The sequence below is a fragment of the Ambystoma mexicanum genome, chromosome 3p (genome assembly GCF_040938575.1).
Source record: "Ambystoma mexicanum isolate Mex_15411 chromosome 3p, UKY_AmexF1_1, whole genome shotgun sequence".
NCBI classification, from domain to species: domain Eukaryota; kingdom Metazoa; phylum Chordata; class Amphibia; order Caudata; family Ambystomatidae; genus Ambystoma; species Ambystoma mexicanum.
The window spans coordinates 545270493-545295610 of NC_090925.1; the positions used below are offsets into that span (position 1 = coordinate 545270493).

The 25118-nt window shown below is 44.4% G+C and overlaps 1 protein-coding gene across 1 annotated transcript in view; it reads right to left on the reverse strand.

Moving 5' to 3' along the window:
- Positions 1-10426: 10426 nt before the first annotated feature.
- Positions 10427-25118, reverse strand: part of LOC138580606 (somatomedin-B and thrombospondin type-1 domain-containing protein-like) — a 255261-nt gene continuing 240569 nt past the window's right edge. Inside the window, exons 4-5 of the mRNA XM_069651274.1 lie at positions 15679-15855; positions 10427-12829 (exon numbers count right to left, since the gene is read on the reverse strand). Of these exons, the coding sequence (XP_069507375.1) occupies positions 12712-12829; positions 15679-15855 (295 nt within the window). The 3' untranslated portion in view covers positions 10427-12711. The remainder of the gene's footprint in view (positions 12830-15678; positions 15856-25118) is intronic.

The following is a 25118-nucleotide window of genomic DNA, read 5'->3' on the forward strand; positions in this document are numbered from 1 at the left end:
GAATACGGTAATTCTCCCCCCTTCCTGCATTTAGTTCATCAAAGGCCCTTTTGGACAGAAGGGTAGCTTGGGATCCAGTGTCCATCAGTGCCAAAATTGTACCCTGCCCCTGTACTTGTATCGGGGCATAGTATCTTCCCTCCTTCTCCTCAAGGGGGCACAGATAATGCACATTTTTGGACAACTGGTGGGCTAATTTTCTGGTTTTGGACATTGGGAGAGAAGAGATTTGGGAAGAATTCTGTGGAGAGCCTTGGGAATCTGAAAGAAAAAGTTTGAAACTGGATATTGATGCAGTTTTTGGTTCCCCTGGTTCCGGTTCTGGGCCGCCCCCGCCCCCTTTTGGAGGCAGTCACCTGGATGGGTTTGAACCAGGGGTTTTCGGTCTTGTTGGTTCTGGGATAGAATGATGGGCGGCGACAGCTCAATCCCCACATCTACCCAGTCTGGGTTGGAATCCCTTGGGACCCATTTTTCCATGGGAGGAGTTCCCCCATCTCTGAAGGAGAAGATCCTTTTCCCAGGATCCTCTGAGGATCCCTCTCCCTCAAATTGGAAGACCTGTACCTTCTCCACAAAATAGGTCTGTTTGGGTCCTTTGTTTCTCCTACCCCCCCTCTGCTCCTTGGGAGGCAGACTTTCAGGGGTAGGAGATTTTGTTTCCGGTTCCTGGTTTTCCAGGGGCTGTTTACAAGTTAGGAAGGAAGCTTCCTCCAACACTTTACACCCCCCTTCCCCTTGTGCCTCCTCCCTGGGAACCGGTGGGTTATTGGGGTGCTGCCCCCGTCATTGTTCTGGAGCACCAGGCCCAGAGTTTGGGGCATTCTGCGGTGGCATGCTCATCTGAGGGTTCTGTTGAGCCCTCAGTATGTGACCCAGATCCCGTGCCATATTTTGGACATGGCGCTCAAGTTGGGAAACCCACTCAGGCTGATACTGGGTTCTGTCTTCTCCCCTGGGCTGATCCCGGGAAGGGTAGCTATCCCTTCTCTGGTAATACCCTGGGCTGGGAAGATTTGGGTACCCCTCCACCCTTGGCCTCCCCTCTCCCGGATTAGGTTGTCTGGGCTTAGGGAAGTGGGGAAAGAAGGATGGATGATTTTGGGGCTGGAAATTGGGTGGATACCTGGGAAAAATGTTCTGCCCAGTGTTTGGGGAATTTCTGCCCTCCTGTGGGAAGTTAGGAGGGAAGTTCCCTGGGTCAGGTGCTTGCCTGGATCCCCGCCCTTGGGCTGGAGGAGTCCACACATAACCCAGGATTAGTCTGTTTCCCTTGTAGCGGGGACTTACATAGTCAGGGGAGCGAGGGACCCCATTATTGGGATTACCTCTTTGACTCCCTGTCTGTGACTGGCCCGAGGGCCTTCTGGGCTGTGAATTGTTCGGTGCAGGCAGGTTTTTAGGTCCCCCCATCTCCAAATCTAAAACGGGGGCAACCTTTACCTCTGCCACCTTGGCAGCAGCAGGGGTGCTCTTGGTTTTGGGGTTTTTGGGCTGATTCTTATTTTCCACCGGTTTCTGCACCTCGTAGATGCGGGTGGCTTGCTCAATGACCCAGTCTAAAGATCTTTTCTCGTGAAAATCTCTCACGATCTGGGTCATTATGTATTTGGGGAGTGCATGGAAAAATGTGTTGATGAATTCTCTGCTGTCCGTGCGCACCCTTCTGGTGGTCTGCGCAAAGGCACGCTTCAATTCTTGCATGAATTCTTGTGGGGCCTGATCCTCCCCACATTGCAAATTGTAGGCTGCCTTGCGAGCCTCTTGGGGATTCCGGTGAACAGAAATATGTTTCAAGATGGCCGCCCTATATGTCGACCATCTTGAATGGTTTTGGTCCTCCAGCCCCGCAAAGAAACTGGACTATTCTGGGGAGAATGTCCATTTGACATACTGAATGCAGCTACTGCTGTCCTTCAAATGGAAAGTCTCCGTCATTTGCTCGAAGAGCTCCAAGTGTTCCCAAACAGAATACTTGGAGTTCTTGTGATAAGGGGTGATGACAATCCTTATTGCCTTGATCTGCTTTAAGGGGTCCTTAAGCAAGGCCTTTTTTGCCTTATTGGCCCTTTTGGTTCGGGTAACCCTGGTCCATTCCTCCTCTGACTCAGAAGCACTGCTCCCAGAGGTGCCCGTCTGATCTTCCAGGCTCTCCCGGATTCTGCGAGCCTGGGAATGGCTGGCAGAATGTGGGGACCTGGTCTCCTGTGTCCCGGGCTGCTCAGAGGAGTCTTCAGATCCCTCCTTGCTGCCAGGATTTGATAGGTACCCCCCCACTGACCTAACTGGGCAGAGGTTTTTAGGATGCCCTTAGTGGGCCTACTCTCCGGGGGTTCCCCACTAAATTGCACTGTGCTTAGGTGCCCATACCCGGATGCCCGCCCATCCATTCCTGGGAGGTACTGGCCTATGAACCCCATACTTTTGGCCAGATAGTAATCTGCCCTCCCTGTAGCCCTGTGCTCATGTGCGCCAGGGGACATGGGGGTGGCAGAGTCCAAGGACTGGGAGAGATGAAGGCCTCTGGTACTAGGGCTCCTGAGGTTATGCTCAGGTGTTTCCCTTTCCCAGCGAACTTCATCTCTATCAGCCTCTGCTCCCTGTTGCAATGCAAGAGCTTGGGCTTTCAGTTCCTCAACCAAGGCCTTACTAGACGCTATCAGTCTCTCCTGCATGGGTACCTGTTGCTGGAGCCTATCATTGTGCTGACAGAGAGCCTCATTCTCTCTCTGTCCCTCTTGATTGGTCCTGGAATACTGGGCCAGTCTTTGCTGCAGGAGGGTTACCTCCTGAGTCCCATCCCTACTGGCCTGCTCCTTTCTTGCCAGAGCACCTTCCACCCTCCTGGTGTGCACTAACAAGTTCTGATGCTCTTTTTGGAGGTCACCCAGCCCCTGGAGGGCCAGGTGATTTACTTCAATTGTTTCTTTTAATTGGCAGACTTCCTGGCATAAAGTGTCCCTTTCCTGACTAAGAGCCTGCATCTGTGCCGCCAGGTCGTCCCTCTGCCTTTTAAAGGCACCAGCTTTCTGGCGTTCTTGATCAAACTCTGCCTGGGTATCCAGGTCTTTCAAAATCAATGTATTGCTTTCCTCTTTCTCTCTATCTAGGTGGCTTTGCAGGGTGACTACCTGCTCTGTGAATGCCCTTTTGAAGTCCAGTTGTTGCTCTAGCTTTTTCTGGCTCTGCAGTAGGGAGTCCAAACCTTCTTGGTACTCCTTCTGCAAGGCTAGAAATCTGGTATCCTGGTCAGCCTTTTCCTGTTGCAGGATATCCATATCCTCCTTTATTTTACTAATATACTGCCTACTAACATTTTCTGACTCCTGGCTCCTCTGCAGCCTCTGCTCAGAAGAGACCAGGTCAGATGGGGCCTTCTCTAATGCCATCAGTTGCCTAGTTGCCAGATCTTGGCCTTCAGCACATTTGTCCTGTATGGCTCCCATATGTAAATATAAATATGCCGCTACCCTGGCAATCTTGTTGTGCTCATCCTTGGCCTTAGGGGCCATGTATAGTTCACTCAGGGCCACATGTAAGGGACCTGATCTCTCCACATATCTGACCCTGTTTCAGTGATCTGTGGTGCGATTGCCTGCAACCAAACCGCCTGGTCCTCATGAGCCCACTCACCTCTCACAAATAGCTTATGTAAGAGGTGTTCTCTGGCTATTTTGATATCTACTAAGGTCGTCATTCTGGAACTTGATTTCCTTCCTGACTTACAGAAGTTTGTATTTTATTTTGCAAAACAAACCGTTTCCTTAGAGCGTTCCTTTGAGGGGTGTCTTTACAGTGTAACACGGCGTGGTGGTCCAACAGAATTTATATATTCTGTCAGTTAGCACACTCTATTAATCTGCAAAAGTGATAGATCTAATCCAGAATCCCCGGCTACGAGCCCCCACTCTGTTAAAGACTCCAATCAATCAGTCCCACTAAGTCAGTGCCTTGTCTGGGATTGCTCAAGGGAAGCCCTTATTTATATATTTTTATGACAAGTTATAATCTGTATGATGAACCCTTGTATCACGCCCCTCTCTGAGAATCCCCTGACCCCACTGAGCCAAGAAGTAGGTTTGTTTTGCAAATTGAAAAGGTTTATTTGAAAAATTAAACAATAGATATATATCACACTTTTATAATAAATTAATATTTGATATCACACTTAGGCATATGACAGTGATCAACAATGGATGATGTTATACTGGCACACTGGTTTAATTACTTAGGAGTAGTATAGAGGATAAGGTAGCTGAGAATGCTTTATATGGTAGAAGGAAATGCAAGGTGGAAAAGAAGCAACACAGGAATAAACTTGATATGATTTCAGCAAAACATAATATAATCACTTTTCCCCTTTTGGCAATTCACCCCCCCCTCTATACAATGTAAGGAAGTGGAAGTAACACACACAGTCTTCAGGAATACAATCACAGTACAATACAAATTCAGTTCCCTCCTAGCAAGCTTAGAGAAACTGGGATGATTTTAAACACAGGCAAAGTACTTGAAAGGTGGTATGCAAAGAAGGGAAAAATATGCTAAAAATGATTTTAATTCCCTATAAGAGATTCATGGTGGGTGATAGCTACTTTAAATCAGTTCAGGCCAGCCCTATCAATGATTCAGGGATGGTTACCAGGTTGAAAACGGAATTCCGTAATAGAAGCAAAAGACAAATCTCAAATCTTTTTACACGTGGCTGGAATGAAGTAAAATGTCAAATCGCTGCAATTTAGTCGCGTGCGCCAAGCGCAATTAAGGAGGAAGTATAAGGAGCTTGTCGGAAAGCTTAGAATCTCAGCTTTAAAATAAAAGTTAAATCACGCTTCTATCACAAACGGTTCAAGAGATACGGACAATTTTGTGAAGGTAGATTCTCAAAATGAAAGTAAAGCTCAGAATGACAGATGACAGTTTTGCAGCTTTGAATCAAAAGCAGGGACACCATGTCTATGATGCAGGTCTCAATAGGTTAAAATAGTTTGAATTAGATTATTTTAAACGAAGAGATTGGTTTTGCACCGTTCTGGCTGAGTACTCACACTATATTTTGGACAGGAATGCGACTTCGTCACGGATCGGGTCAGGATTGGCTGCGGTTCTCTCACCACTGGGTACTGGTTCTGTGCACAGCGATCTGGGTCAGCTCTCAGCACTGCACAGCGATCTGGTCTCTCTGGATCTCTGGTCTCTCTGGATCTCTGGTCTCTGGAGATTGATGGATTTGAAGTCTGGAGTCTCCCGGCAAAGCGTCCCACAAGAAAGTGGAAAGTGAATGTCCCTGCCTGGGTTTCAGTGGCTCTTTTTATGTCTTTTGAAAATGGGTGTGGATGCTAACTTTCTTTGCCCAACCCACTCACGATTTGATAGGTCAAGGATTTCCCTTTGACCTGATTTGAGAAGGGAACAGTGAGTCAGAGTGATGAGGTAGGTTTATGGGTCAGAGGGTCCTCCCCTTGTCAAATTGCACACAAATCTATTTCTGATCCAAATACCCATTTATCTATGTACCATTTTTCTAATATTATCTGTCCAGTTAACATATTTTCTGTAGCACCAAACCATCCGATCCCTGTCTTTGTAAGATGTCGTGTCAACCTTTGACAGAATTCTGCCCTTTTCATCCAGATAACGACCTCTAAACTTTTCCAGATTTTACACAAATGTGCACAAGGGATATGGGTTTCAGATGATAAAGTGTCAGATTTTTAACATGCATACATTTGGAGTAACAACCTTATTTTCCGCTACTACTCCCCAGAACATACCACAGAATCCTAACACCTCTTAAAATGTGCACAGAAAAATCACAAGAATGATGATATTATTTATATAATTTTTACAAGTCCGCACTATGAATTATCCATCTTTTTACAATTATGCTCTGGCCCCAAAGGAGTGTGGTTTTCCAAAGCATATGGTGGAATTTCTGGTTTGTCCACTTCCCCCAAGCTCAGCTTGCTCACAGATGCAGTGCCCCTCCCCGTTTCCTTCCAAGAGGAAGCCATTTACGACCCCCCTAATTTAACATTTGCCTGGGCCAAGGAAGGCTCATTGTTTAGTTTCTTGCAGTCCCCAGGTGCCACTCCCCTAATTCAATCAGAGAGGTGTCATATCCTTTTGGCAGGGGCAGCAGAATGCAGCCAGGCCTGGGAACACAGCTGCTGATCAAGTTTCAACTCCTGTTGGGGGTAGTTGTCAGGCAGAATTCAATCTCTTTAAGCCAGGCTTCAGCTAAATGTCACTTTGGTTCCCAGTTTTCTACATTCAAACCAAACTTGCAATTTTTACACATGCAGCTAGAACACTGATTCTAAGTTCAAAACTATGACATTTAAACAATTGCAACCTATGCGACACTCAAAAGTAGGTCACTCATTTATTCTAAACATTTCGATTTTAGTGGCTTTAAACCCAAATTCACTTAAGCTGCTGACATCCCCAGCTATTTTCAATACATACATTATACAATTACTTCCTTCAAGTCATTTCAGAATATAGTTTTACATTGTATCCACCTCTTAGTAAGTCTTTCTTTGGCCTGGTTTGGTTCATTTGTTCAGTTTTACACAAGTGTCTGGTGGTTTCAAAACGCCGACTTTCTGGTAGTGGTGAGCACCAGTATTGCACCTATTTTTGACATTAATAACAGCAGATTTTGAACAGCACCATATTCCTTAGCACTGATTTCGCTCATGGTGCTTCTGGCCCCTCACGCTCACACTGATGGGTGGCAGGTCAGGCGACCGTTTTGGTGTGCGCACAAACTGCACGGTTCTCCTGGATTCTGGCGCAAATGTGGGCTTTTCCGCCCTCTTGGATTTCCTAAGCCCACAGCACAAATGTTGTAGCCTAATAACTTGAACGTGGGTCAAGACACCCAACAGTTATTAAATGCTAAAATTCTGGGGTCCCCCTCATATTTTTCTTCTACAGCAAAATCATTGGGTTTTACCTAGATTGCATTTTATACCTCACATTAATGCGCTGGTCAAATCTGCTAACTTTCGTTTAATTTTATTGAGAGACACATAGTCCTATGTTTCTCTGCATTTTCGTGTAATCTCTGCTTTTATCGAGAATTGATTTTGTAAACACACATGTATTTATTTTATTTATTTTAATTATTTACTTAACAAGCACCAAAGACCATAGGCGTCAGGGCGCCACACATAAAACAAGACAACAAAAAAAACAAAAAAAACATATCAAATGGCTCAGAGGAAGGAACATGGAAGGCCAAATAAAAAATGGATTCCGATACAAGTATTAGTAATATTTTTCAAACAGCAGAATTTTAAGTCACTTCCTACATAATAAAAAGCTAGATCTTAACCGAATGTTATGTTATGTTATGTTATTTTGCATTTATATAGTGCCTTATATACCATTGGTATGGTCTGAAGGCGCTGGTAGGTTGAATGCCCTTGGGAACCGATGTTCAGATCAGTAGAGAGAGTAGAGGGAGTCAAAAGGTGCGTGTGAGCACCGGGTATGAGTGCAGCTTGTGCGGTATTCGTGTAATAGCTGCTTTTTAGCGGTAGGTGTGGTGGTTGAGAGATCAGGAGTATGTGTTCGTTCTGGCAGGATTTATCCAGACCGGATGTGGCTGCGTTAGGCCTGAGGAGAACGCCTGGCTGGGGGGTGTGTAACCAGCAGTGTTTACTTAGAATGATGTGGAGTGAGCGGCGGATGTTGGTATGAGAACAGTTATACCGAATGGTGTCATAGTATCTCTTTGTTCTAGTTGAGTGGTGATGTAAAGGAGAGAGTAAGCGTGGTGGTGTGATATGATGGGTTATATGCTCTTTCAAACGTTCTCTGCATTCCAAACCATACTATATACGTCACGCAATTCTATGCGCTCCAGTCTGTTCCATGCACTCCTATCCACTCCATGCACCCCAGTCTGCTCCATAAACTCCGGTCCGGTCCACGCACTCATGCATACCAGCCCGCCCCACATGCTCCAGTCCATCCGGCACGCTCCTGTCCGCCCCACGCATGGACTCCTGTCCGCCCCGCGCACGGACTTCTGTCCGCCCCACGCATGGACTCCTGTCTGCCCCACGCATGGACTCCTGTCTGCCCCGCGCATGGACTCCTGTCTGCCCCATGCTCTACGCATTCAGCAGTTCTACGTACTCATCTATTCTACGCACTCATCAGTACTGGATGTAATCTGTGCTCATTTGCTCTACGTACTCGTCCGCTCTACGCAACACGTCCGTTCACTTGTTCGCTCCAGGCACTCACCCCCTCTACACACTAGTCCGCCCTACCCACTCATCCGCCCTACCCACTCATTCGCCCTATACACTCATCCGCCCTATACATTCGCCTGGTCTGTACATTCGCTCGGTCTGTACATTCATCTGCTCCAGCGATCTACACACACTCTGCACTTCCGTATTCATCCGCTATCCATACTCATGCGCTCTACTTGCTTCTCCTGCGGATACCTGCAGATACGACCTGGAGCTGTCACATGCTTGACATACTCATCCGCTCCACATACTCATCTGTTCTACACACTCATCAGGTTTACGCTCATCCGTTCTGCACATTCATCTGTTTTACGCACTCGCTTCTCTGTGTTCTCTGAATATCCAGTCGCAGATCATTCCAAAGATTAGGATCAATGGAATAGAATGTTTTCTATTAGCTCCCACTCGGCGAACTCAGGGACAAAAAAATCAATGCTTGAGAATTAAACCGGAGAAGATGAGTCAGTTTGTAGGGTTAAATGGATTCAGCCTAGTAACTAGGAGCCTGACCATTCAAACATATGTGAACCATAGGAAGCACTTTGAATTCAGCTCTTGCCTTCACCAGGAGCCAATGCAAAGCCCTCCCATGATCAGAAATGTTTGCCTGTGATTGATGCAGTCAGTAGTTCGAACTATGGAAGAACAGTTTACCTTGGCTAGTGAAAGCCAGCAGTGTGGGTTGCACACTCTTAGTCTAGCTAAAGAGCCAGAGCAATGTGCGTTAAGGGTGTCAGTGATCTTGTAGTATACTTAGGTTGAAATAAATACATAACTAGAGATTCTTGTTGAGACAAAACAATGTTTGAGAAATAATTCAGATGACAAAACAAAATGGCAATGCCAGCTCCAGGCCTTCAGTGTGATATTGTATTTTACAATTGTCTTTTATGATTTGTGAGCATTCTCTGCATTTAAAGTACTTTTTGCAAAGCAGCGTTCAGAACTTCGAGGTGAAGTGTGTGTGCTAAACAAATGTAAAAGTACATTTTAAAAAAACATATATGCATGAAACAAAAATGAATTTAGGTAAGCTTAGTTCAGCAACCAAGTTTAAAAATAACCCAATGACTTCATTTTCAACCAATTATTTTCAATTAAATTATGTTTACGCATTTCAGAATACCAGGCCAAGATATCTAATTCCCACCTCATTTATTCATTTTCATTTTAGTCTTGCATAATTAATGCCTGACGTTGGACCTTATAAAAAAAAAAGAAAGAAAAGCAAACTCCCCTGCAAAATTGCAGCCCCACAAAAGCTACCAATCTTGAAAATTGAAACAACATTTTAAAACAAAGGAAAATATAAATATACTTTAATTAAAACATATTCTGAAAAGCAGCAGGATCCCAAAAGTGTAGACATTAGGTGTGTGTGGGTTCATTATTAAATTATTACACAAAAGTGCTTCGAGAAGAATGACTAAACAATCGTTAAAATGCATCTATTTCTAATAAAAAATAAATCCTAAAGAAAACATGCAAAAACATATGTATTGTTTTCAGCCTCTTCAATATTCGTTGTTTTTTACAGAAGACTAGGAGCACTGATTCACTTGTGCTTGCCTTGGGTTTATTGATGTCAGCTCTGAAGAAGCTTTGAGGGTGATTTGATTGGTTGTTCATTACTTCGGTCTTGTGTGTCCAAACGTACCGGAATGATCCATTGATCCATGCTTCCATTTCATCCGGCACTAACAATCACTTACTGCAACATTGCTTGCTTTGTTCGTGCACAAGCTTAGAATTGTGAATGTCAGTACAACTTTGAAATCAAGAGGAGATGAAGCTACACAATGCATGTGCCAAGCAAGAGGATGTGCTGCAGCTATGAAGGCAAGAACGTGGGGTGGAAATAAGGTGAATTTGCAATAGGAGAGAGCACCACCGGGGCAAGAAGTATGCTGCCCCAGAGGAAATGCTCCTTGGGCACAGTCCCTACCTGACACGGGTAGAACTTCTTAAGGCCACAATGGAGTCACCTAGTGGCCTTCTGTTGGTGGTTCTTTAGGCAACTCCCTAGAATTGTCTCATAGTAGCATCAGGCTTGGAAGGAAGACCAATGGCCCACTTCACAAAGAGGATATGAAACGTACACCTGAAATAGGAAGCGAGTAAGTCAGGTATATGTAAGACTGTTTCAGGGTAACTGTGAGAGAGAGAGAGAGAGAGAGAGAGAGAGAGAGAGAGAGAGAGAGAGAGAGAGAGAAGAGAGAGAGAGAGAGAGAGAGAGAGAGAGATCGGTGACCTTGTCCTATGCTGGTTAAAGTCCTACCTGATCAACCGCCAGCAGTTTGATCAGATAGACTCCTCTAGATCACCAATGCTACCCGTCACCTGGGGAGTCCCGCAGGGTCTCATCCTCTCCCCTGTGATCATCAATCTATGCATGGAGCCGCTGGGAGCCCTCCTAGTCACACACAACATCCACATGCACCAATACACCGACAACGCACAGCTATACCTCAAGATCAACTCCATCAAGGAAATCCACAATCTCAAAACCTGCCTCTCGCTGATCCAGTCTTGGATGTCCAGTGCATACTTGAAGCTCAACCCCTCCAAGACCGAATTATTACTCCTCACCAACAAGACCGAACACCCAGACATACACAACTGGCTATCAACCATGAACCCTGAGGGCTTCACACCCAAGCTCACTTCCTGCACCAAGTCCCTCGGATTCTACATCGACAAACACCTCTCCTTCAAGACACCCACAGCTAAGAAAACTCAGACAACTTGGTATCAGTATTACCTCCTTCAGAAAGTCAAGCCCTTCCTCCCTCCAAACAGCTTTAGATCCACTGTTCAAGCACTGGTTCTCGCCCACCTGGATGGGGGCAATACCCTCCACGAAGGCCTCCCGGCGTGCTCCTTGTGCAGCTGAGAAGTATGATCCATGAGGCTGCAAGCCTCATCAAGGGTCTCCGCAGATACAACCACATCACCCCAGCCCTCATTGACCTTCACTGGCTCCCACTGCACGCACAAATCACCTTCAAGTCTTGCTGCATGAACTATAAGTCAGTTGCCCTCAAGTCACCCAGCTACCTCGCTGAGAAACTCAGCAGCTCCGGTGGACAGCACACCAAAAGAAGCCAGGACACAGGCAAATGTAAAATCTGCTGCTGCAAAAAGGAAAGGAACAGAAAACAAGCCTTCTCCGCCTACGGCCCAAGACTATAGAACATCCACCCAGTAGCATCAGACTTCCCTGAACGCTCCTACAATTCAGAAAAAAAACTCAAGACCCACCTCTGAAGGAGTCTCTCCTCCTCAACACCTAGACCATCACGCGGCCCATGCGCTGCCTGACTCACAAAATGCTGTCCACCCCTCTCGTACCCACCACCCTGTACAGCTGTACCCCTCCTCTGCGCCCCTCTCTATCCTACCCCCGCTGTATATCTTTTGTTACCTCTGAAAAGTGTTCCATTATGCATCTGTACTGTGCATACCTCTGCAAAGCGCTCCATTGCTTCTTGAAGCTAGGTTATTAAATACTATAATATTAATAATAATATTAATAATACTGAAGAGAAAGAGAGCAAGAAAGAGACAGAAATGTGTGAGGGTTAGAGTGGTTGAAAAAGACTGGGGTGAAAAATGCAGGTGAGGCAATGACTGTGGGAGGTAAGTCTTAAAAGAAGGAAATAGTCCTGGCTATTGAAAATCAAGCAAATTATGGCTAAACAGATGTGTTGGACTACAACTACCATCAGCCTTAGCTGCATAGTCAATGGTGAGGGATCATGGGAGTCATGGTCCAAAACATGCGTAGTGCCACGAGTCGCACCCCAGTGGCTAGATGAAAAATCGAATTCAAGGTGAAGAGTGGGACCTTCCTATTGAGCCATTCGCCAGCCTTTACTTTCTTTTAATGCAAGGTACACCTTGGGGAAAGAGCCCATTTGTGCCACCAACACCATGATATCACAAAGGCATTAGGCACCAATTAAATAAAAAGGTCCATTGTAAATGGCTATGCATATTTGTTTAAAAACTTGTTTACACACATGCTCACATCTTCCGATTGTTTGTGTACAATTTATGAAATCATCTGCATAGCTGTGATATTTAATACACTCCGGAAGTCGCGTTAGGACGGCACATGTACAGAATTTGATGAAAGGACGTGTAAGCGAGACTTCTAGATTAAATCAAAAACCGTGCAAGACTGAATTGTAAAAATGAATTAATTTCCGGCATTGCTAGTGGAACCATATTAAATATGGCAACGGCCATGGTGCATGGACACGTTCAACTACACACATACAAACTTGAATTATCTCAGGAAAAAGTCGATTAAGAATCACATTTCATTTAAATAACACAACTGACAAATGGGACATGCTGCACACATCTGTGATACAGAAAGAATGTCCATCTCTGGCCAGGTGCATACAGACGATGCCTTTGCAGGTCAGACAAACTAAATGAAAAGGAGGCTGTCACCCGTTGCGCATGAGCAGTTGTCTCGCTGGCGCACGCGCTTCCATCCTCCTTTGCACTGAGGGTTCCCCACTGCTTTCCAGTGAAGCAGCTGATTCCTAAAACAAAAACACACATATCAAAGCCAACCAGAAGGAGAAATAATTACCAGCAATATTACACCAAAATCACAGGGGTGGTGGAATGGATTGGATTGGGTTCATGTCTTCTACAGTGCTCTATCCATCACCCTTGGCATTGTGGCACTAAATGGGAATTAACAGTGAAAAGGGAATTACCGAAGGAAAAGGTGAGTCTTGAGCTGACAGCAGAAGGACAGATGAATGGAGTCCATACAGGGATTTGCTGCAAGTGAGTTGCATAAAGTAGGCGCAAGAACAAAAAATGAGTGACCACCTCAGCGTGAATGAGGAAGCCTGGGTATGGTCAGAACAATAGCACTGTAAACAAAGATGGCTGATGCCAGCTACCACTATGGCCTATCATCAAGTGGATCAGAAAACATCAGGGCAGGGCAATGCAATATTAATACCTATAGTTAGTACATTGATTACACTCATTGGCAGGATGGCACATTGAGGTAGAGTAGCCAGCTTAAGGCTAGTACCTGCTGCCAACCTTATCTTCTAGACCTTTGTATCCAGGATAATGCTTACACTTCCTGGGCACCCTGAAGAGAAGGTAGTGAAAGTAGTGGGCATATGCAGTGTAGAATTGCTGCTTACTTCCCTCAGTTTCTGACTCTGAACCCACCAAGTGCATGTCCACCTGTTCCTGGATGCACATGTTTAGAAGAGACACTGGGAAGCAATGCCAGCTTTGGCTATATTTAATGAATGCACTGCATGGATGTCAATGTCCCTCTGCATTATCCGCAAAGCGGTCTGGGTCCGGGGACCACACTATCTTCAACTTTATTTTATTAAATACTCGCCCTCTAGACCACTACGCTCCTCTGGCTCTAACTCTCTGTGTGTAAAGCGTTTTGCTAAACAGAGGGCAGGTGGTTGTTCATTTTCCTCAACTGGCTCCCTCCTATGGAACAGCTCCCTCTCCCTCTGTGCCTTGAGCAGGATCTTCTTAAATTCCGGAAGCTCCTTAAAACTCTCCTCTTTACCTCCTCCTTCCCTTCATCCCTCCTCTGCTAATCCCACAGTTGGTGTGATTGGTGTCCTGAGCCCTTAAGCATCCTCGGGGCCCGGACCTCCCGTACCCAATCGGCCCAGCTCCTGTCTATCTGCACTTGGATTTACTCCCTGCGCACTGGTAGCTCGCACTTACACCCCTCACGGCTCCAGGCTGCGTTGCACCCAACATTCCTAGAACATCACCTGTGGCTCACCCATGAAGTCAGACTCCACAGCACTGACCCCCTGCCTTCTTCCTTGCTGCACTTGCACGTTCTGAGTACTCACAAGGCATAGTAGGTTCGTCCTGTTCTCCTCTTCCCCCACTGCTCTTATATAGTGTGTTTTTAATGTATTTTAATGTATTTCCCAGTCCTTTCCCTACCTTGCCCAGTATTTTCTTATTGTATAAGCGCCATACAAGCAAGAAATAAATAAAATAAACAATAAATAAATAAATAAAGCTTACAAGTATGCCTTATCTGAAGCCTCTACCGCCAAAGGGAGCAGTGATGCATGCACCTTTGAGCACCACCACTCTGGCTGAAACCAGTAAGAAGCCATTTATGGGGAAAACTGGGGCCACTATGCATACACGCGTGACTCCCCTGTCTGCCTTTTTTGGCTTCTGTAAGATCATGAAGTTAGGCTGCGGATGTGCATGTTTTGTGGGAAGTTTATATCTGCTTCTCTTGATTGTATCGGGACATCTGCAGAGTCAACTCATGGTCAAACGTCACAGGATATCAAAGCATGCAATGACATCTTAGGGAGATGGAAGGACTTGTGATATCACTCTCTATAACCCCACCATTTTAGGGAGATGGAAGGACTTGTGATATCATTCTCTATACCCCCATCATTTTAGGGATATGGAAGGACTTGTGATATCACTCTCTATACCCCCACCATTTTAGGGAGATGGAAGGACTTGTGATATCATTCTCTATACCCCCATCATTTTAGGGATATGGAAGGACTTGTGATATCACTCTCTATACCCCCACCATTTTAGGGAGATGGAAGGACTTCTGATATCACTCTCTATACCCCCATCATCTTAGGGAGATGGAAGGACTTGTGATATCACTCTCTATACCACCATGCTTTTAATGAAATGACACTGGTGACAGCAGAGTGGTCAGGGCAATCTAAGGGACCTGCCGCTTCTCTCTTCAGAGAAAGCGGAAGGAGATAAGGTTGCGCCAGTCCCTGCTCACCACTCGCCCACTATGACAGGAAAATCCATCCCCAAAACTGTACTGATGCATGGCGCAAAATCACTGTGTCAAAGACTGCCGCGCAGGTGGGGCTGTCGGAAATGTATGCAACCTGGCCTTGCAAAGAGAAGGCAGACAGCCGGTCACCTAAGCAACACAACCCCAGCACCAAAGTGGCAGTAAGTGTGGCACCAGAGGGTTGAACACCTAGTATTAAAGAATGAAAACAACCCATGAACTATAACTACAACACTGTTACAAAGTCAATATATTGGAACATTCCTGCGTAATAAACCGATTTGCTTTAACATTATTTTGTTTCTGCTTTGTCATTTTTAAGCTAGCAAAAACATGAAAACTATAAGCACATTAAAAGATTACAAATTGGAGCCAAATTTTAAATTGTCATGAAAATTATCATTTTCAAGAAGGTCAAACCTTTAAAAAGGAATGTCTAATACGGATGTATCTTGTCATTAAAGAGTTTACATTGATAACATTGCAATAGCTAAACAAACTATTCTCTCTTTCATTACATTAATGACATTAATTTAATTCCTTCTACCGTTTAGGACTTTATCTTTAAAATTACATTCTCACCGTTTAGCCCCTCTTCCATCTCCATAACATCTGTGACTTCCTTGATTCATAGCAGGCGGCTGGCATTCTACACAGACCGTGTACCCCTCCCTCAGGTCCTGCATCCACTGACTGTGGGCATTGTTTGCAATTAGGCAGGCTTTGGTCACGGAGATGAGCTGGAACTCTACACAATACCTAGAGTAACACATATAACATGTCCTGCTTATTATCTAGACAAGTTTGAACAATCCATCCCTTCAAAAAGTGTTTTATCCCCATGACACATTGGGCTCATTAGGAGTTTGCCAGTAAGTCTGGCGCAATACCGGCAAATGTTGATATCGTTACCAGTGCCTGATCTGACAGAATTACCGGCAGACTACAGCTGCTGGCAACAATATGTTAATCCCCATTCCACGGAGTATATAGGACTCCATGGGGGGATTGCCAGTATTACCGGCACCAGTAATACCAACTGTGGGGTGCCTGACTTACCTCCAACTCTTCGCTGGAGGTGAATCAGGCCTCCCCACCAGCAAACCAGAAACGCGCCGGTAACAGGAATAACCAGCACGTTAATTCTGTACCAGCAAAGTAATAATGAAGCCCATTGTGTTGGCATCCAACAATTCCAAGTAAGAGCACTAATGCTGATCAGAGAAGTCAATAAATGTTTCAGTTTATAGGAGCAATAAGGGCGATCTATATTTCACCACCCAACATCTTTTCTGAAAAAGCACCTCACACTTAGCTTCAGCTTTTTTCATGGTTTGAAGGTAAACATGGGTTTTCAGTGTAGAGCTTTGTGCCTAGGTTGCATAAGGATTGCCTCACTCATTTTGAGTTGCTTTTTCATTAAGTTCTTATTATTATTCTTTTTATGGCTTTGCCCCTCTAATGCCTTTTTGTGAGAAAAAGATTCACATAAGGATATAGTTTGTCAAAACGATAAGGGAGTATTCCCAAAACAAACAAACGTCCGGATTATGCTCCAAAAATGTATCAATAGAAAGGGCTGACTTTCTCAAAGATGGTCCGCCTTAGCGCCTATGTACAATAGATTGCCTTAGACTTTGCCTTTGGAATGCAGTTTTTTGGTGGTTCCTGGACCATGGGGGTAGGCCATTGAATGCCCAACCGTCCTGGCCTGTTAGAAATGTGAATGTCTCCTGAGGCAGTCAGAGGTATGTCAGATCTTCCTCTGGATACCGTGGCTCTCCAAAAGTCTCAGGAATAGCAACAGGGGCTCAGCTTTCAGCTGCCCAACTCCCTTTTCCTAGGTAGGTCCTGGTACCCAGGAGACTCGTCTTCCTATGGTCCCTGTCATAAGCTTTCTGACCCTCAGTGAATGTTCACCATCTCGTAACTCATCACACCCCAGACCTCCACCCTGCTCCTCTGGTGCCTTCCTGCTCATAGACTTTCTGCTCATCCCACCTCAGGTTGAGTGTGCCTAACTCCACCTTTGGCTTCTCCAAACCGCCTCCTCAGAGTACAATGCGTTTCTATTCCTCCCACCTTCACTCCTCTTTCTCACCAGATGATTTGTCTCCTGCAACCCTCTCAGGGTCTCTCTTTTTTGATGTTATTAACTCCTCCTACAACCTTCTGCATACTCTCCCTCCAATCTCTTACTTTCTCTCAGATAGTGTGGCCTCCTCCTTCAATCTCCTCTACTTTTCTTAGTACTCACTCCCTCACACCTCCAGCTCTCTCCTCCACCTCTCATCTCAAAAGGCAACTCACTGGCCAACCTCCTTTGAATACCTTCCACTGGCTACTTTTCATATCCACCACACTGCAAGAGTGAACTGGTTGATTTTTCTAAAGTGGTCTACCCTCCCTCTGGATGGTGCCTAGTGCCATTTATGGCACCTGGGCTGCATAAACTAAGCTCTTCTGTAATTGGGTAATGTTCAAACAGCCAGGTGGGCTTCATGGTGATGTGATTGGCCTATGCTTACACTGAGCCCCTCCTCTAACTTGCATTATAAAATTGTCCTGGAAATGTGCGCTGTCTCCTTAACTCACCATTGGAACTGCTCCCATTGCCTGTTTTAGCCTGTGTACCTCTGCCTTCTTAGTGTGTGAATTAGAAGTCAGAAACCCCTCTGGTAAGCCTGTGAAGCTTTGTGGTATATTTGGAACTTCTTTAGAGAAGTTGCAATTGTGTAAGCATGCCACCCCTACCAAAGCCAAAGAATGGTCTATGTTTAATGTCATTCTCCCGCATACAAGGCAAACTAGATTCACTTTGTCACAACCTAGCATCTGTGGGACTTTTCTGGAGTGCTTGAGTAGGACTGACAATAGAAAATATTTCCCTCAGTATTGGTGCATAAGGAAGAAATGTATTTGTCTGTGAGTGACATTGAAATGTAGCAACTTAGCTTCCTGAATGGGGAGGGTTTTATTTTCTCCACCACGTGCTTGGGTGTGGCTAAGAAGGAATGTTTATAGGGAAAATAATCACCAGGCTTGACGAACCGTGAATCATGAAAACACTACTTTTTACCTAACCACGCCACACCTCAGCTACCATAACCTACACCTGCCTAAATGCATAATGTAATGTACTGTTCCACCTAAATGCATAATGTAATGTACTGTTCCTGTAACTAAGTGTAACTACAAGTAACAACACCACGATGCCTAGGGGCCGCCTTGTGCGCTGTACAAATGTAAAAATAATAATAAATAATAATGATAATTTAGAGTTGTGGTGACACCTCAGGAGCGTCACAGCCCCCGGAAACCAAACGCTTCCTTCACAACTGGATATATAATTCATTACAGAACTCCTGCCATGTTCGTATATAATATTTGGAACAGATAGTTCCTAGTTATAATACTTGCATCACCCCACTGCATACATCTGCCCTCTTCAGAAAGTGAACTTCCTCCATCAGTCCACTTTAATGGCTGTAATATAGCCAGTTTATAGCACAGTTTGTTCTCTAAGTGGGTCAAACCTATGAGAAGGTGTATCGTTAACGGTTTGTGTCACCGCCATTTTCCCCTGATGGTCACGTGTCTGCAGGGGTGAAGGGGATGTGAGTGCTCCAGTGAGTGTCCCTTGCTTAGTGTAGGGGCCAGGTTCGGATGGTCTGTGGCTCTCCCATCTACATCCTCTTGGGCCAGCAACCACTATCTCCACACCCGTTGATCACCAACGATTATAATTATTATAATTGGGTATTTATAACGTCCTTAATGCAGAAGAGGTTTCTAAGCGCAGACCCAGGAATCAAGCCTGTGTTGCTCTGCGTCATCTTGCTTCCAAGACAAACGCATTGCCCATGAGCTATCCTCCCGGCCCGGCCAATGATAGTGTTGGTCCCCCAAGTTAGGCAGGAAACTTTGTCACATGATGTAAGAGACAAAAGCACAGGAGTGGGAATTCTGGATGCATTCGAAAAAAAGCCGTGAAATATGTATTGATGGAAGGAGCCGCAAACATCACATTCTCATTCACCAGGCTAGTAACTTTGAAGGTACAAGCTTTACATTAAGATGAATAAGATAACCTTTTATAAATCTTCATTCATTTTTATCATCATTACCACAACCATTTTGATATAAATGAACAACAATAAGCATCTATAATGTGAATATAACAGACAAATTACTTTAGATTCTGTGTTTATATCAGAAAGAAACAATACAAATATGTAGAAAGGAAGGTAAGGAATGAGGGGAAAGTGAGCATGCGTAGATTGAAGAGGTGCGTAATCATCAAAGTATGAATTTTAAGAATTTCACATGTTTCTTACTTAGAGTATCAGAGTATTACAATGTTAGACTGTGTAACCCACTTTTAAGCTTTAACAATTCAACACTCCAGAAAGCCTTTTTAGAATTAATTGTGCCTGAATTTCTTTGGCATTGACTCTTTGTAATGCAGTTGAACTCAGAATTTCCTCTATTCATTCTTACACTGTTAAGGTGAATCTACCATCCTGAACATATCAAATAATTATCTTCCCAACCTTAATGCTGCTTACAGTCCATAGTTGTCTTGTATGTCTTAAATTGCAAGGTACCATCTATCTATTTATACAATTCTCTGAGGATGGTTGTTCATTGGGGACTAGACATGTACATAGACAAATATTTCCCAGAGCCCGTCTTCCCCACCCATCCCATCTTCTTCTAAAAGTGAGCGAGGCTCGCAATGGAGTGACAGATGCTATCGCCATTATATACTCATATCCAAATCCTAAAGCTGTCCGAATGAGTATATTTGTTTCATGAAGTTAAAAATCCTTCATTGTTAGGGTAAGTGGTGTGAAACATTGATTTAGCTCTAGGCTCAGTCTGTATTATGGCCCAAGTGATCCGCGATGCAGATCCTGGCTGCAAAACAGGGACTATTTCCTGCTTTCTTTCCCTCTTGCAGATCTGTGTTTGCAGTCTGGTGATGTCATTGCCTCTGATGGCTCACTGGCCTCCAGCGATGTTGAATTTCTCAGCCAGCTAGAGTGGTGTTTTGGCTGTGACTGCTTTCTAGTTGACGGTACGATGTTCATTTATCATCAGTAATTTCTTTGATGGCTTTTTTGCTGATTTTCTTTTCTGAAAAAACCCATCGAAAAAAATAGGGGTGTGTGGGAAAGGGTATATAAGGGGCAGGAATAGTGTTAGATTAATAAGGGAATGGGGGTTGGAAGAACTGCCCCCCCAAGAAAAAAAACATTTCCGATGGGTTTTTCTGAAGAAAAAGAAATGGCAGAAACATAAACAAATTTAAATGATGATAATTGAACATAGAACCCTAGTTGATACACATTCTCATGATAAATGCTTGAAGGGGAAGCCAGTGTGTCATTATGAGAATGGGGGTAATTTGGTGAAATGTTCTTGGTCCTGTCATGAGGCATAATGCAACATGCTGGATGGATGTTGCAAGGCCAAAGGGCCAATGTGACATCTGTGACTCCTGCGTGTAGGGTGTTGCCGCTGTACAGGTGGGATGTGATCAGAGATTGGACAGTTGTTCTAAAACTTGGGACAGGGAGATGGAAGGCTTGACTTTGGGGAGGAGTGCAAGCTAGTAGCATGCTGCTTGGGTCTTCCTGCTGATGTGTGCTTTGAACGGGAGATGGCAGTCAATTGAAAAACCAAGTGATTTAGCACTGGGTGAGAGCTGGGTCACGGATTTGTCAAGCCTGATGTCAGTCAGCAAATTCTGAAGACTTGGGCATGCTTGGTGGAGTTTCCTGGGAGAATGACTTCGGTCATTGTCGGGTCCAGCTTCGGATAGGTGTTTCACATCCAAGCCTGCATGAGGGACAAACAGTGTTTGAACCAATTCAAATCTGGACACCCTGCTTATTATACAGCCCTAGATTCCACTCTCAGCCTCTCTATTTCAAGAGGCATCAAAGCTCCTTCCTTCGCATCCCAATTCTTCATCACAAATGATTACTAAAACACAGCATTTCTCTCCACACAGGTATGAGTCTGCTCCCCCGAACAGCCTCTCCTTCCTTCACATTCTAGAATGCCTTCTTGCAGGCCTGGAATCTCAGCGAAGATCTCACATGAAGCATAGAGAGAGGAAGAGGAAGAGATAAGGAGAGTGTGTGAGAGACAGCAAAAGAAAGGAGGAAAGAGAAGTTGTAGAGCACTCTAGATAAGTGTATGAAACAGTGGGTAAAGCAGGTAAAGCACTATTGGCTTTTTGCGGGTTTGTATTTGTCCCTATGTGACCAAACTTGTATCAATAAATATGTCCTCCCACCATAAAGCTACTTTAGACAATACGTTGAACAGTGTATATAATTAGTGTTCACCAGGTTAATTTCTATACTTTACATTCACCTAGTTACATCTTGATTTTGTGGCGGAGATACAGTATCAAGTCACATATGTCTAGATAAGTGACCTAGGGGTATTGCTGTGTGTGTATGTGTGGGTATGTGCTTGTGTGTGTGTGTGTTTGTGTGTCAGATGCACACACTGACCACTAAACACGCAGCCAATCATTCATGTGGCTCACCATTTTGTCAGTACGAATAAGTTCTGCTGGCCCTCAACCTTACTATAAAAATGCCTCCATTTAAAATTTGAGGACTTTGATGTTTCAGTGGAGTTTGTTAAATTGCTCATTGAATGCACCAATATCATGTGTGCAATTTTGCAATAAAATATGTCTGGAAACAGTAACAGGTACTGACATGCAATTGTATCTGAGTATCTGCTCCAGGTGTATCATACGCTGATATAGCACCTAATTTGCTCTCTATCCGGTATGTGTTTGTTAGAACCGCCATACATCGCTGATAGCAGCAGGAGCAGAGCAAAAATACAGATATCTTGAAGCAGTGATAAAAGGTTTGATTCTTCTATAGTTAAAAGTAGAATGTGAGTAGAAGTGACATAGGAATCCCTGAGGTGAGGACTGGGCCTGGATTCCATCACTGTCACTCTGTGTACCCTGAGGGTGCATTGTCCAAATTTGGGAGGTTAGAGGGGTGTATATAGACCTTGCAGAGGGTGCTTGGGTTCTGATAGTCCTTGTAAGTCACAATAGGACCAGGATCTACAGCTGCACCTGTTATTTATATTTTTGTTGGTTATAAGTAGGGTTTCCTGTTTTAGAGGTTTATTGATTTTTACTTCGGAGGTGTTTTTCCAGTGTTTTCAAAACATTTCAGAATCTGTGTTTATCAGTGTTTTCCTGTGTGCCCCTTTAAAAAAATGGTGGATAACTGTTTTTTCCAGTGTAAGCACACATATTCTTTCATTGTTTCATTGCATGCATAAGTAGGGTAATAGCTCTAATGACCGGCTGCAAGAATAGCTTATGCCCAGGTTTGAGAGGATAACTTTGAAATCTACCCAATTGCAACCATCATGGTCTACATACTTTTTCTCCCATAGTGAAAATCAAAAGCTGGCACCCTTGGGTAGAAGATAAGGAATGAAAATAGCAACATATACCTAAAGTGCTCTGTTACCACCATGCCCCCTCCTCCAAACTTTGCACCCACCCCAGCCCTTGTGGGATCCTCCTTTTCATTTTTTCCATGTCCACCACTGCCTGCCTGCACAGTAAAACCTGTACAGTACATTCATGAGACTTTGCAGGAAATTCACACATTTTGTCACGTCTTGACGTGGCCAACCTCGCCCCTCCCACATCCTTATGTGGGTGGTTCCCACTTCGGGCCAAGTTACTGGGGGAAGTGACGTTGGTCTAGGGATGGGGCAGGATGAGGGAGGGCCCAGGGTTTCCAGTTAGTACATTGTTGAGGGGGGAATAAAGACGTTTCCGAATTGTACCACCGAATACGCATATCCTTTGTGAGAGTATTGCCCGTGGTAAGCCGAGTCCCGCATGATCCTGTGCATGGCCTGCGCAGGTTGACACATTTCATAACTAAATAGGAATAACACAGGAGGAGGTCAGCTTGTAATTCAGGGTTTGGTGTGTGTACCCGAAACACGTACGCCTCTGATAGGGGAAAGTGGTGTTGCCAGGAGCCAGAAGAAAAGCCATCTACAAATCAAGAAGAGAAGAAGGGTCCTAGTGACAGAGGCAGAAGTCTTGGAGAAGTAAATACTGTGACAAGGAACAATAGGACAAAGCATAGTAAGGATTAATGGAAAGTAAACACTGATAACAATTAATGCATAAACCTGCATTTCCACTTAAAATATGCAGATGCCCTCACAATAATTATATAACAACACAGCGATATAACCTGTGCTTACAATAATAAAAGGCAGATTTCTTCACATGCGTTTGCCGAGATTTGGCTGCAGAATTCACTGGCAACTAATTCTACTTAACCACGAGAGATAAAGCTGTTGGAATTTCACTGACAATATACCGATGTCCCCACAAGTAACTATGGTCATTTAAGGTTGAAATTCTACTGGCAACATATAGATGTCCTCCCAAAACATTATTGCGATTTAAGGCTGCAATTCAATGAACAACATACAGATGTTCTCACAAAAATGAATGTGGGTGATTGAACAATTCCATTGAACCTACAAATGTCCTTCAGTTGGCTGAAAAAGACAGCAATTAAAGAGGCAGACATGTAAAAACAAATGTGCTTCCTAGTGCATAGCTGGTTACATAAAGCCACAGTTGGCTGATCAATTACTCAAAAGGGATAAATGCAGTGGCATAGTGCACTTTAAAAGTCACCAGACAATAACGTTATTTTGGAGCTGTTCTCGTGCTAAATAATGAATATAAGTAACAGTATATTGCTGCATGATGTTTCAAATTCAGATTCCAGTCTGATGTTGCCCTGCTAGGCAGTGGTGTCATTCTGAGGCGCTGTGCAAAGTCGCCAACTAGCTCCGAATCTGACCTTAACCACCTCAGAACACCCTGAATGCATTGAGTGAACTATGCCTCATTCTTGGGCTGCAGCAGATCACCGAGAGGTATAGAGGGGTGGGCTCATGCTGGTTTGCACTGGCCAGCATGGCCAGTAGGACACCCGGGAAGGGGTGTTAGTCTATCCCACAACATTTGTGAACTTTTCCCTGGAAGAATTCCTGCGCGAGATGTCACTGAAATCGTGCCATCTCATTTTCGGTGTTTGCAGACATTTTATTTTTTTTCTCCATAACTATACTGCCCAAATCTGGGGCGTCTACCTGAGACGGCTGTGTCATATTATGTGATGTCTCGGGGGTCAATATGGCGATATCGATGTAGAAAGATGAAATATGGAAGCTGTCATGGTGATTCATCCACTCTAATGCAAACCCTCTTCCCTGCTTAGCCCACTCCCTCATGCAACTTTTAGGTGTGACGAGGGAACACACCCTCAGCGGGGATGTAGCTTGCATGCTTTTCATGTTTGAGGCCCCCGAGATTAATCCCTGGCATAGCCACTTGTTTCCCTTTTTGACTGTCACATGATCTCGGCATCTCCATCTGTTTCCCTTTTTGAATGTCATATATAATATCTTTCCACTAGATGGCTCTTTAAAGGAATGGTCTAGTAAAAAAATGTATTTAAAAAATAGATAGGCAACATAAAAAAAAATACTAGCATTCTCTTTTTTAAAACTTCCTATGTAAAATTTTGAGCTACTCAAGCTCAAAATTCGCAAAAGCAAGCACATGGGCGCATCCATTTTGTGAAATGGAGGCCCTCCTGTGCTGGCTTTTGCAGCACTAATGAAGGAAAAGCCAGCCAGCTGTAGTAAACAAAAGCTACGGCTGGGTGGCTTTCCCTTCATTAGTGCTGTACGCGGAGGACGGGGACCGGAGACCAGAGCAGGAAAGCTGTAGCTGAATCTCGGTAAGTGCTATTTATTAATTTTTTTAAAATAAGCACTAGCTGCGGTTTTTTTTCTAAGTTTTCCGGGCTGCAGGAGCCCGGAAAACTTAGAAATAAAACCGCAGCTTTATAAACGTTGTATTTATGTTTGCTCGGAGGAGCCTGAGAAACTCGGAAAGAAAAACTGCAGCGTTTTCCAAC